The sequence below is a fragment of the Mustela nivalis genome, assembly GCF_964662115.1.
Source record: "Mustela nivalis genome assembly, chromosome: 5".
Classification (NCBI taxonomy): Eukaryota; Metazoa; Chordata; class Mammalia; order Carnivora; family Mustelidae; genus Mustela; species Mustela nivalis.
The window spans coordinates 9,063,373-9,077,747 of record NC_139024.1 but is presented as its reverse complement, the minus strand read 5'-3'; the positions used below and the strand labels follow the sequence as shown (position 1 = coordinate 9,077,747).

The following is a 14,375-nucleotide window of genomic DNA, read 5'->3' as shown; positions in this document are numbered from 1 at the left end:
AGTCTGGCGTCATCAGGTAGGAAACAAGGCAAAGGTAAGGTGCTGATAGGGCATCGGCTGCTCTGGTCTCTCTGGAAGGGAAGCTGGGGAGGTCTGTAAAGGTCTGCATGGGCCTTTAGTCCACTTACCCCGAACAGCACTCGTTCACAGGGACGCTTGTAGGGGAATGTCCTTGAGCAGGATTGTTAGGAGAAGCAGGAAGGAAGAAGGAGGCAGCCTGGATGCTTATCAGCAAGAGAACGAATAAATAAATTGTGGTATATTCACACGGTGAACATGAATGAGTTAGAGCTATCGGAGTGAACTTCACAATACGACACCGAGTTGTAGAACACATAGTTTCTTAAAGCTTGAAAACATGCAGAGATGTACATTTTAAAAGCTGGGTGATGGGCACATGGAAAGTTATTATCCTAGTTACATTTCTTTGGTGTATGTTAAAATTTTTCTGTAATATTTAAGAGACGATATATTCATACAATATGTAAGTACGAAAATGCATGTGAATTGAAAACATGAACTACCCAGGAAAGCATTTTTTCCTTAGAGGAGGAAGGCTGAGGTGTGGGAAGAACACACAGGGGCTTTCAGATTGCCCTGCTGGTATTTTCCTAAGCTGAATGGGGAAAGTGCTTTGAGGAGATAAAAGTTGTTTTTTTTTTTTGTTTTTTTTTTAATTCACTCTTTTATATATGTCATAAATATTGCCTAGTTTTTAAAATGTTTTTTTAAAAAGTCTGGGGAGATTTGCACCTTCTCTCAGCTCTGCCTTTTTGATGTATAAAATGGGAAGGTTATAGTAATGGTAATACCTCCTTCTAAGACACTTGCGAAGACAAAATAAGCTAATGTATGCAAACTATTGATTATCATTATTACTGCTAAAAGAAATTGTTCAAGTTTCCTGTCAAGGGGTTACGAAAAGCTGAAATATGTTCATTTTGGGAAAAATTCTGATAAAAATTATAATTTACTAATGCTAACATTTTAGTTTATTTCTTCTTAATGTGATTTTTGTTTTCTTCTATCAGAACAGAATTTGTTGATAAAAGTTGTTTTTCAGAAATGTATGCATCCCAGAGGTAGGATAGATAGCAGGACTGCATGCTTACTAATAAGAAAGGAAAAGTGGAGGAGCTTCTCTCCGTGTTGTGTCACGTGCTGCTTGAGGGCAAAGCCTCTATTCCGTCTGAGGGTGTCCCTGTGAGCACCTAGGTGACGCTGAGTGACAGATGGCTACGGGCCAGTCTGGTGGAATGGAGACAAGTGCCCAGAATAGGAAAGGAGACTGCGGCTCTGGCCCCGGACCCTGACCCACCTGGAACCTGCTGTGTGACCTCAGGCAGGCCTCTCCACCCCATTAGCTTCCCTTTCCTCCTGGTGAGACTGAATGGCTGTGTGAGCTCTAAATTGGCCAAGGCCAATACTACTGTCTACACCCTGTACAGATTTGTGAGAATAAGTGGGAAATGATGCTGGAAACAACTAGCAAGTTCCTCATGGGAAGGTGCTTTGAAACCTCAGTCAGTGCAGGATGGAATGTGTAGCTGTGAGTTTCCTGTGAAGAGTCCTAGAGAAGCTGTGTCTGAGAAGGGCATCCCCCAGCACATTTCCATTCAGAAGTATTCAGAGGCCCTGTGGTCCCTGGATTCTAGGCTCTGGCCGCTGACCTGTGTTCTCTGAATTCCTTTATTGTCTCTGCTCATTGCCTTCTTGGAGTTCTTCATCAACAACTCGAACTAGATGAATGCATGAATGAGGACTGGATTTATCGACATTTAAGTGAGGGAAATAAGACTATATGGGAATAAAAGCTGAAGTTGTTGTTTTTTGTTTTTTGTTTTATTTTTCCAGATATGGTCAGTGTTTCAGTGGGCTTAGAAAGAACTTCTCCCACTCAGTAAGAAAAAAGATAACTGAATTAAAAAGGTGCAAGGGAGGGTGGCTCAGTCATTAAGCATCTGCCTTCGGCTCAGGTCATGATCCCAGGGTCCTGGGATCAAGTCCCACATTGGGCTCCCTGCTCTGCGGGAAGCCTGCTTCTCCCTCTCCCACTCCCCCTGCTTGTGTTCCCTCTCTCGCTATGTCTCTGTCTGTCAAATAGGTAAATAAAATCCTTTAAAAAAGGGGGGGGTGGTGCAAGGGATCTGAATAGATACTTCTTCAGCCAAGATATATAAATCCCAATAAACACTTGAAAAGATGCTCAACATCATTAGCTGTCAGTAAAGTGCAAATCACAACCACTGGGCACCCACTAGGATGGCTGTACTAAGACATAATAGCAAGTTTGGAAAGAAAGGTGGAGAAACTGGAACCTTTACCACCCGGTGGTGCTGGTGCTGGGAATGTGAGTTGGTGCAGCCACTTTTGAAAACAGTTCCTCCAGAAGGTAAACACAGAATTGTCATTTGACCCAGCACCTCCACTCCCAGGCATATACCCAAGAAAAACGTGTCCATACAAAGACTTGTACAGAAATGTTCCTAGGAATATTATTCATAATAGCCAAACAATGGAAATAACCCGGATGTTTATCAGCTGAGTGGATGGACACAGTGTGATGTATCCACACAATGGGATAGTATGTGGCCATGGAAAGGAAGTTAGTCCTGTTCCATGCTGACAACATGGATAAGCCTTGAAAACATTATGCAGAGTGAAAGAAGCCAGCCACAGAAGGCCACATGTTGTATGATTCCATTTGTGTGAAATGTCCAGAATAGGCAAATGAGTACAGACAGAAAGAAAATTAGTGGTTGCCTAGGGCTAGTGGGGAGATTATTGGGGGGTTGATGAAAATGTTCTAAAATTTACTGTGATAGTTGCATAGCTCTGTAGATACAGTAAAACCATTAAATTGTACATTTTAAGTGGGTGAATTATATGGTATATGAATTTTGTCACAAGCTGGTACCTCCCCAAAAAAATCTTACTTGAACTAATCTTGTTTTTTTTTTTTTTTTTAATGGTTGTATTTATTTGTGTGAGAGAGAGAACAAGAGAGAGCAGGAGCAGGGTGGGGCGGGGAAAGGGAGAAGCAGGGAGCCCCATGCTGAGCTCCACCCCAGGATCCTGAGATCATGACCTGAGCTGAAGACAGATGCTTAACCAACTGAGGCACCCAGGCGCCCCTCATTTGAACTAATCTTAATTAATCTTATTGTTGAGAGAGAATATTATAAAATTCTACAGAAATATGGTTAATCATCATTCAGGAGTAGTTCAGTTTAGAAAGATTTGTGGAATATCCACTGAGTGCCTGGCACAGTGCTGGACTCCAGGACCAGGAAAGCAATACATTCTCAGGCAGTGAGGAGCCGGGATGTTTGAGGGAGCAAATGCAGGGTATGAACACTGTGGAAGGAACTGTGGAAGTGGCAAGAGGGAGCTATAGCAATGTCAGGGAAGGCGTTACCACAGTGTCAAAGGGCAGAGGGTTATTTTAGGCCAAAGGTGCTAAGAAGTGGGTGGTGGTAGTGATTTTTTAGGTACAGAATTGGGTGGGGAGTGGGCCTGGGAAGAGGGACTGACTTCCCAACCGTTTATCTTCTATCAGAGAATAGGAAACTGTACATGTAAATACTGTGCTAGCAAGTCTCTATATTCTGGAAGTTTTAGCTCACACTTGAAAAACACAGAGCTCTCACTGATGGGCTGTTTGCTATGTGCCTGGAACTGTACGAAGTTCTTTCTCAACGTGTTCCTCATACACAACAGAAGGATGTGCTGCTGCTGCCCCATGCGCAGGAGAGAACCCCAGGCCAGTCAGTGAGTTGGCCAAGTCTGGTGAGTTCCCCCGCCGGGACCCAGGTCCAGAGCCTGCACGCCCCCTAGAGCATTTCAGGCCCGGGTGCTGGTGGGCATCCGTCTAGAAAACCACTCTGCAAGTTCACTTTTTTCCAGCTTCCATTTCAAGATGATTTTGGTTCTTTGTTATAATGATAAGTGTATCTAAAATTCATATCATTTCTAAAACTCATTTTGTTTCACTAAATGTATGTAAACTTAAGCTGGCACAATTGAACTTACTTCTGTTTCACTGAACAAAAATCACAGGATAAGAAAAACGGAATGGTGATTTATTACCCGAGCTGTTTGTGTTTAGTACTTGTTCAAGTTACATTCTTTTTAGGTTGAGGGAAATACTTCCAAATGTCGGTGATACTGGTCATTCACTGAAATGGTTTCCTATATATTTCTATAAAATATAATATTTGTGTCTCCCAACACCATTTAAAAAGTTTCTGCCTGAAAAGATAAACATCTTTGAGATGGGTTAACTGATACTTGTTTGTTCTCCCTAAAAATAGATGGGGTGTAGGAAATGAGAGCCTTACCTTATATCCCAAATAGACTTTCAGCAGATCTGCTCTGTATTTTTAATGTAGATTTCTATACCTTTAATAGTTATCAATAAATATTAATAACAATAACTATAAAATGATAGAATGTTCATCTAACATTGGAGAGAGCGACAGGTTGGCACTTTTTTTTGAATAATTGAAGACCTGTATCAGTATTTAGCTTATCTTGTGACTTTTTAGTAGAACACACCCTTCAGCTAGTGCCCTCAATGCCCAACTTTTTTAGTGCCCAGAGTAAGCTGGAGCCCCTTTTCCTTGATTGAGAGAAGGGGAGCTCTGCCTTCGCATCTCTGAGCAGAGGCTGAGCATCTTGCCACGTAATGTGGGCCACTGGACCCCTAGCTGGTAGTTTCTCAGCATTCTGGTATGTCCTGGCTTTGCCGGCTAGACTGGAAGGATTTGGAGAACAGGAAATAAGCTACTGGGAGATAAGGCGGCAGCCGTGAATTGTAGAGGAGAGAGGAAATGAGAATTCTAATCCAGGGAAACAGCTTAAGTTTACATACATTTAGTGAAACAAAATGAGTTTTAGAAATGATATGAATTTTAGATACACTTATCATTATAACAAAGAATCATTGGAAAGATTTTTTTCTCTAATTTAGAGAAACCAGCTACACTTGTTAGAACCCACAGCAGAGATGTGTGGACCGAGTCTGCGTTCCCGTTCCCTGTTGCTCCTGCGCGGATCCAGAATTACAAAAAGATGAAACTAAGTTTGTGTACCCTTTATTTATTCAACAACTACTACTGTGTTGTCACAAAGCCAAGAAATCTTTAAAGTGAAAAATAACCAAAATATTTTTGGTCTTTGCTCTCTTGTGTCTGTGTCGTGCTGTGACTCCATGGCGGTTTTCATGAAGAAGAGGCTTTTGTTACTGATGTTAACTTAACATTCAGCCAAACCTGGCAATGGATGATCAAGGCAGAAAAGCAAAAGTACAGAAAATGTGACCAACCTTTCTTTTCTAAAATAGGACACCTTGTCATCAAATGTTATCTACAGGGAAGGACGGGGCAAACGAATGGGCTCTGTGTTAACTTGAGGAAATAATTTTAAAACTGCTCAGTTGTGAATATCATGCTCTTATTTGTCATACTCCATCTTATGGTGGCCATTCTGAAGTACAGTCGTGACCGTGGGCTTCAGCAGTGCCTGTGAGTCTCGAAGGCCCAAATCAGAGCTACACGCACGCCTGTGGATTGCAGTGCTCAGGCCAAGTCGTCGTGGGGCTGAGAGAAGTCTATGAAGCTGGCCTTGATTGATTGTTTGGAAATTCCAAACTTCATGACACATTTATTGTCCTCTAAAGACTTCTGTTGATGATGATGTTACTGGATTTTTCTTAACTAGATCAGTAATTTATATAGAGAATTTTATCTTTGTTTATTTTTTAAATAGAAAGTTTAAAAAACTGGACTTAAAAAATGAATCTGGGTTTGTTTCCCCCTCCTGCAGTCCACCTGGGTTGAGGCCTCTTCCCGTGTATGTTCACAACTCAGTCCCTGCCTGTATTAGAGCACTATATTGGTCTGTTGAGTGACCTGAACTCCGCCAGTGCAAAGATGTCTTAATCTCTTTCCTCAGCACCTACAGACTGTCGAAGGGAGGCAGGCTGGCGCTGTTGGCTGTCATTAAAATGCCTTTGGGCATTGAAAATCACCTTCTGGATGTCGTTGTCAATAACCTTTTACAGTTCAAAGATATAATTGAATAAGGATCATGACTTCTAATTATGTATTACTTTTTGGCCCAGCACACTCCGAATTACTGTGTGTCAGTATTCAGAGATGAGCCGGCCTCTGTCCCTTTCCTCGGACGCCCAGCTCAGCGGGGAGGCGAGCGTGTAAACCAGCGGTCAGTGAGGATGGTAGCCATGCCGCGCTTGCAGAGCTGTGCCAGAGGGAGGCGGTGGGTCCAGCGGGGAGAGAGCGGGATGCGGCTGCCGAGGGCGTGGTTGGCGTCTGCGTCCGTGCAAGCTGGCTTTGGCAGGGAAGCCATCAACTAGGTGAGATTTGTCTTGTGATATCCAGGTCTCAAAGGATTGCAGTCTCACGGCTGTTTTTTATTTTTTAATTTTTTTGCAGAGTTTTAAAAAAGAACTGCAGTGTCCTTACGTTTTAAGGGGGTAATAATTTCCTCTTGCATTTTTTTTATGCATCTTGCAACCAGCGCTGATGCCACCAAGTGTGGCAAACCAAGGCTGGGGGCCTCTACAGCTCTCTGGTCCCTGAAAACCAACTGAAAGACCTAAAATCAGGTGTGCCCTTGGCACAGGTTTGAGAAGCAACAGGACTTTCGTGTGAGTCTGGTTTGGACGCAGTGGGGGGTGGGGGGTTGAGGAGGGGTCAGGCCATTACAGAGGTCCCTGACAGCCTATCCTTGGCCTTACTTGTTTGCTGTTTTACAATTGGAGACCATTTACACTGGTGCTGCCTGTTCCTCAGGGTCATGAAGTGAGGTCCTGGGGGGAGATGGGGTTCAGATCTTTTCTTATGAGCAGTGGCTGTGCTCGGGCTGGTTAACGACAGTGCTCGTGTGACAGACACACATTCGTGTATGTCTGTGCATCCGTGGATGTCCTGACTCTCAGATGGACTTTTACCTTCGTGTGTGGGGCCGGGTGCTCTCCGTCGGGGCATTGGTCACATAGCGTCACACATTGTGAACCTAGTAAGTGCAGACCAGACGTCTGACTGAACGAATGGGATCCTCACGATCACCAGCATAGGCCAGTGGGGTGACACCTGGGAAACGTTTCCCACAGTGAAGGCAGGGTATTGTTTTGTAGTTCGTGGGCTCCCGGGCCCACCTCATAGCCATGTGTACTGACGGGTTTTACTGGGCTCTGTGAGCCCTGCCCTCAGACTCCTTGGGCATTTCCCTGATCACACAGACCACCCACCAGAGAGGCCACCTTTGGGATGAAGGAGTGATAGTTGAGGAAGATGAGAGTGATTTTTCCAGGATCAGAATTTTTCAAATTAAAAAATTAAGTTGTTATAACTCACAGGTTTTGAAGCTTTGAATTCTTTGTATTTCCTCTCTAGTAAGTATGAAATACTTAGACATACCAACTGTATTTTTTTCTAAGTTGTTTCAATTCTGAACTGTTCTTGCACTTGTCAGAGGCAGGGCTTCCTCTCTGTTTTCTGGCAATGGGCATTTTTGTGCCACAGCTTATTGTTTGCCCAGGTGTCTGTCGTTTGTCAGGAAGCCTTGTCATGGGCGTCTAGTTCCCTGTGATTCTGCCCCCTGTGGCTGTGCCCTGTCCCCCTGCTGATCCCCACAGCTTCCCTCAGCCATTCATTCCCTTTGACGATGCCTTCTCTTCAGTTCTGGTCTCCTCTCTTCAGAGACCTGCTCCTGGCCCACCGCTTCATTCCCTGTGGTAAATACCTTCTTGGTTATTTTCTAGGTTGTGCTGGTGAGATGGAATGAGCCATACCAGAAGCTGGCCACGTGTGACGCAGATGGAGGGATATTTGTGTGGATTCAGTATGAAGGGAGGTGGTCTGTGGAATTGGTCAACGATCGAGGGGCTCAGGTGAGTGGGCAGGAGTCTCTTCCAGTGAGACATTGCTGGAGAGAGAATGCAGAGCACGTATTCCAGGGCAAATGGGAGCTCCTTCCAGAAATAGGTGGAGTAGAAGTAAATAGAAGTTAATAGTAGAATCCTGCTTTTCATTCCTCTCAAGTGTATCACTTGATAAAAAGAGAATGATCATTCTTCTCTATTCAACTATTCTGTTGTTGTGAGAACTCTCCAAGTTTTAAGCTTTAATTAAATCTGTGAAATCATTTTTTACCATTCATTGTTGTGATTACATGTTAAATTTGGATCCTCTGAAGTGCTTATGGCATATCACTTTTCTGCTCCCTTTGAAAGGTACTTTCCCTGTGTTGTAATCTTCATAGTTTTCTTGCAGGGAGCTCCACACGAACTGTTCTCACAACCTCCTCGTCAAGCTGAGTTTTTAACACTCTCTTCTGTCAGGTTTCAATTAGCGTGGCCACCTGTTGTCACCCCTCAGCTCTTCCTTTCTGATACAAATTTGTCTCTGCTCTGAGGAAAACAGGCACTCTAGGGACTCCCTGCTGAGTGATGCTATTTTTAAACCTGCTCCAGAGATTCTTCTGGTTTCTGGTACAGATCTGGCTCTTCCCTCTTCCCCCTGTGAGGATGGGCCGTATGGAGCTCCGTGTCTTGTCTTGTGTTCTTAGGGACACAGGTCCCATCCCCGGGATTTGACAGAACTCTGGCTTCAGAACCCAGTCCTCATGGAACCTTTCTCCATGAGGGCTGTCTTAGACTGTTTTTCCTGATCCGGGGATGGTTTCCCTGGGACTGCCTTTCTTTACATTTCTGAGGAAGTGGATTCTCACCCTCTTTTCTCCCATCTGTTGCTTAAATAAGCTACGAGCTCCCCACGTTTAAAGATACGACTAATGAGGTGACGCAAAATTGCAAGGAGCAAAGATCCATTAGCAGTTGCTAATGTTCTAACAATGTAAGTTGTCATCACGGAAGACAAATCTACGCTTAGGTAAAAGAGAACATTCTTTTTGAGTGAATTCATGTATTTGTAAATGTGTAAATGTGACCATTTTGACTGACTCAAAAGGCTGCACCAGTCTCCTGTGTACCTCCATGGAGTGAAAAAAGGAAGACGTAGAACCTGCCCTGTGACTGCTAACCAGCCACTGTGAAATAGAGCCACAGATGTGGAAATCTCTATGGCCATGAGAAGTTCATGCCACCCAGACAGTAGACATTGTGGTCAAGGAGGTGGGCTCTGGAGTCAGACCGCAAGACCAAGAGTCTCACTCTGTGATTTCTCAGTAGGGGATCCTTCTTCTCGGTGCCTCAGTCTTCTCATCTGTAGCATAGCGACTCTAATGCTACCTGCCTCAGAGGATCGCTAGAAGGATTAAGTAAGATGAAATGTAGAAAGTACTTTGGGCACTGTACATGACAGTTGTCACTGCTTACTGCTCTAGTGCCTATAGTATTAGGAGGCACTGCGACCTCGTACCCCTGACCACAGAAGGTACCTGCCCTTAAATAGCAGCCAAAATGTCGGGGGCGCCTGGGTGGCTCAGTTGGTTGAGCCTCTGACCCTTGGTTTTGGCTCAGGTCGTGCTCTTGGGGTCGGGAAGCTGGGTCACGCACTGGGCTCTGCTCATGAGGGTTCTGCTTGAGATTCTCTCCCTCTGCTCCTCCCCCAACTCGCACGTGCATGCGCGCTCGCGCGCTCTCTCTCTCTCAAATAGATAGATAAATAAATTAAAATCTTGAAAAAAAAAATAGTCATACTGTCATCTCCAAGACTGTCTTCAGGCCTTGAGGCAGCAGCACTTTGTGGCTTTCTGTGAAGAGGAGACGTCTCTGACTTCATGTGTAAGGTCTCTAAAACACTCTCATTCCCCACCCACCAGAGCGTGAACTCTTTTCCTTAGGTCCAGTGGTCGAGTCTGACGTGCCTTCAGACTTTGGACAACTAAAGGTCTCTAACGCATTGCTCTGAGAAAAGCCACAAAGAGAAGCTAGGACAGACTCCGACTGCTCGTCGTTTTCGCGTGTTGTCTCTCGGTCTCCACAGGACTCCTCCTGGGCAGATGCCATTTTCAGTTAATGGAAGGAACAAACCCTGGTCAGGGAGGTTGAGTAAGCTGCCTGGGGAACTTCTTGGGTGGTAAAGCGGAATCTGAGGCCAGGTCTGAGTCCAGAACACTCTGTCACACTGTCTTCCTCCCAGGCAAGACGCTTTTTTCTCTTTTAGCAGAAATGCATGTATTCACAGTATCCGAAAGAGCTCAGACTTCACTACCGTCGAGAGTCCAGCCCCTCCACCAAGCATTGCTGGTGCCACACTGTTTTCTCCTGGCGGCAGCCTCTCGAAGGATGGGACCTTCTGTCATCCCCGTAGAGCAGCTGTGTGGTTTCCACTACCACCACATCCCTCAGCTTTTCTTTTCATTGAGAATCTGGCACAAAAAAAGCGCTTCAGAAATGAGAAAGGGAGGATGAATTCAGAGCTGGAGGTGAATGAACTTACACGGACCGTAGAGGAGCCGGAAGCCCCCGGACTCTCGCGGATGCCTGTCCTTGCCACGCGCGGAGCGTACCCGCTGCATCTGTGACCTGATCCGGATTTTTATAGAATTTTTCTTGTTTGGAATCCTGATTCTGCAAACCTCGAAACCCACCGAACAGTTGTCAGCAGTGAACACTTACTGCCCAGGAAGGTTTGGTTGCTTTAAATTGAGTCGGCATCAGAACTTACCTGAGTAAAGAAACATCACGCCCTGGGGCTGATGACTCACTGGTTGAAGAAACAGTGGCTGTCTGTGCCCCTGAAATGGCACCTGCTGGGAGGAAGGACAGTTCTGTGCTTGGAGGAAAAGGATCCTTGAAATCTGCTCAGAGGAAGTGACAGGGGATCCGTGTTCCACAGTGTGACTTGCACTGTCCCGAAGGAATGAAACACTTGGGCAAAGCTAAGTGATGCCTTAATGGTTTCTTTTTCAGGAAACGATTATGAGTCCTTTATTTCAGCAGCCGGTCTGGAGCAGTGCATGCGTTGTTGTGTAGGATTAGTCACCAAGGATGGCTGTGCCCTGCACAGGCATGGGCCGTTGTGATGAAAGCTGCCTCGGGCCGAGGTCTGACAAGGCTCGTGCTCAGACACAGCTAATCCACGTCGGATGCCATGCTCACTGGGCAGCCAGAAGGAGGGGGGCTTCCTGCTTATTTTCTTCACAGCACTGGGTATCAGTTCCCTTCTTCTTGTTTTTCCATTCGTGTTATATTCCTGTCACTCTATGCTGACCTAATTTAGTAAACCCAGTGAGTTCATGAAGACATCCTTTCTTATCATTTTCTCCGACTGCATGACTGGTGGAGTCTTGGGGAAGCTTCTTTTCACTGGCCATCCCCTTCTACCCCCTAGTAGGATGTTTTTCTTTTTAGTACAAATCTCTACCAAGGTAAATGAGTTAGAATCCATATAAATAAGTAGCATTGCTTTTGCAAAACGAAAAGCCTTTAAATTATCTCTAAAAAATATTTTTATTTTTCTTAAGAAAAAACGAAATAGTGTGGTTAGCTAAAACATAGGATCAGTGAAACCAAGGTTTTGAGTTTACCCTACTAAGGAAACAACTTTTTTCAGTAACCTCACACCAGCTGTTGAAGGGCTGTTTCACAAACCCATCCATTGTCACGGTGTGGACACGCTAACCACTGTAACCTGTAACCCCTGCTGGGAAAATAGCAAGTGTTCATGTTTTTTTGGTGTCCATTTAGTATATTTTATCTAAAATGTGATATATCCAGTAATGTCACCAATTTTAAAGGAAGTTATACATTCCCAGGAACAGTTTTATGAATGAAAGGTAGGCATAACTATAGAGATTACCAGGTAATCAAAGGCAATTAAAAGGTAATTCAGTAGGGGAAACAATAGTCTTTATTTTTTTTTCTCTTGAGATGTAATTGACATATAACATTATATTAGTTTCAGGTATACAGCATAACAATTTGATATTTGTACATACAGTTGACCCTTGAACAACTGCAGTTTGAATGGCATAGGTCCAGTTACATGTAGGTTTTTTCCGACAAACACAGTACAGATTGGGGGGAGGGGGTCAAGCTAAGATGGTGGCGTAGTAGGAGGACCCTAGGCTTGCCTCATCCCTTGAACACAACTAAATAATTATCAATCAAATAATTCTGAATACCCAAGAAATCAATCTGATTGCTGACAGAACAAACTGTACAGCTAGAGGGAGAAAAGAGGCCACACCAAGGAAGGCAGGGAGTGTAGAGATGTGGTTTGCAGGAGAAACCGATCGCAGGTCCTGCGGAGGAGAGGGAGCCCTGGTTGAAGAACGGTGGGAGAGAGAAGAGTGCGTGGGATCGTCCAAGGAGAACACTTCCCCAAAGCCACTGATTGGGAAAATGAGAGAGGCTGATTTTCATGATTTTGTGCAACCAGTGGGCCTCAAAGACTGGAGTCATAGAGGTCTTGGCAAGGCTGGGATAGAGCCTTGAGGGCGCTGCCCTACTCCTGGAGAGAAGGCAGACAGGGAGTCTGAGGCAGATGGCAGAATCTGAGGCTGACCTAAGTCACAGGGAGAGACTGTTCCTCTTTCCTAGCGCGCCTCTGTGAGAGGCGGCGTCGCCTCTCGGGACAGAAGAGCCGGTCGTTGCCATTTCCGTCCCCTGCCCTCAGCATAGGCTCAGGGACACCTGCTAAAGGAGGCTAATGTGGACACTGGCTCTTTGGCCTGCCTTGCTCCAGATCCCATGCCCCTCTGCTCTGGCGTGACACCCTTTCTGGGTCAAACTTGGATCATCCCAGCACAGTGAGACCCTCTACCAGAAGACCAGTACGGGTCCCCATCATATCAGGTCCCTAAAGTTTGGAGTTTTGAAAGTCAGCCAGCTTGGCTGGGATCGCGCCCAAAGTGCACTGCGCTGCTCCCGGCAGACAAGCAACCCAGAGACAGTGTCAGAACAGCGATATGAAAAACACATGGACGCATGAAGGAAAATTAATTGCTCTTCTGGGAGGGCTTCCCTGAGAGCAGCAAGCACGGGCTCCACGCTCCCAGGACAAAGGAGCTGGCTGGTGCCATTCCCCTCCCCTGCCCCTCTGCATAAACCAACCTCAGTAAACAGTACAGCGCAGACCCCGGCTGGCTAACCTGCAGACGCCAAGCCCTGCCCCCCTGTGCTCTGCTGGTTCTGGTTATCTCTCCCTGGTGTGCCTAATGACAGCTCAGTGGGTTCCTTCACCAGAAGACCATCGGAACCCTCCCCGCCCACACATACACACCATTTCTGTCAACCAGAGAGTTCTGCAAGGCTTCTTTTCTAGTGGAAGTCGCATCTGGTCTCATTTAACAAGCAGACCAAAGTACACCTACTTAAAACTCACCACACGCTGGCCAGGGTCTAAACACTGTCCATTGCAGACAAGGAAGAGCCTCTGTAAATGACTGATCTGAGAGATAGAGCAGCCAAAACACAGCAGCAGAGTGCATACAGCACACACCAGGGGCATTTCCTGAAGCAGCAGGCCCTGGACATTACATGACCTCTTCTTCATAAATCCATTACTCTCAGGAGTTGGAAATATGACAGGATTTTCTCACACAGAGAAGAAGACAGAGACCCAGACAAAATGCCAGGACGAAGGAATTCATCCCAAAAGAAAGAATAAGAAAATGTCATGGCCAGAGATCTAATCAAAACAGATTTAAGTAATATGCAGAATTTAAAGCAACAGTCATAAAGGTGCTCACTGGGCTTGAGAAAAGACCTCAGGGAGACCCTTACCACAGAGATAAAAGAGCTAAAAAACAGAAATGAAAAATGCAGTATCTGAGATTCTAAACCAACTGGATGTCATGACCACAAAGATAGAAAAAGTAGAGGAACAATTAAGTGATCCAGAAGGTAGAATTATAGAAAATAATGAAGCTGAACAAAAGAAAAATTATGGATCGTAAGAGTAGGCTGGGAAACATAGTGATTCCATCTAACCTAATAACATTGATGTCATAGTCCCTGAGTCCTGAAGAAGAAGAAGAGAGAGAAAAGGGTGCAGAATGTTTATTTGAGGAAATTATAGCTGAAAACTTAATCTGGAGAAGGAAACAGATGTCCAAATCCAGGAGGCATAGGGAACTCCCATCAAAATCGATAAAAACAGGCCAACACCAGACGTATTGTAGTTAAATTTGCAAAATATAGTGATAAAAAAAATCCTAAAAGCAACAAGACAAAGTCCCTAACTGTCAAGGAAAGGCCCATAAGTTTAGCACCAGATCTCTTAGTGGGAAAGAAAGACCAGAAGTGACAAAGACTAGAAAGGACCAGAGAAAAATCTTAGAAACAACCACTAAACAGGTAATAAAATAGCACTAAATACATATCTGTTGATAATTATGCTGATTGTAAGTGGACTAAATGCTCCAATCCAAAGGCATAGGGT

At 44.9% G+C, this 14,375-nt stretch overlaps 1 protein-coding gene across 6 annotated transcripts in view; it reads left to right on the top strand.

Moving 5' to 3' along the window:
• The window catches only part of TULP4 (TUB like protein 4), a 228,207-nt gene that overhangs the window by 139,907 nt on the left and 73,925 nt on the right, over window positions 1-14,375 (top strand). For all 6 annotated transcript variants that reach the window (XM_082729563.1, XM_082729566.1, XM_082729565.1 and 3 more), the window contains one exon: window positions 7,787-7,915. In XM_082729563.1, the coding sequence (XP_082585689.1) occupies window positions 7,787-7,915 (129 nt within the window). The remainder of the gene's footprint in view (window positions 1-7,786; window positions 7,916-14,375) is intronic.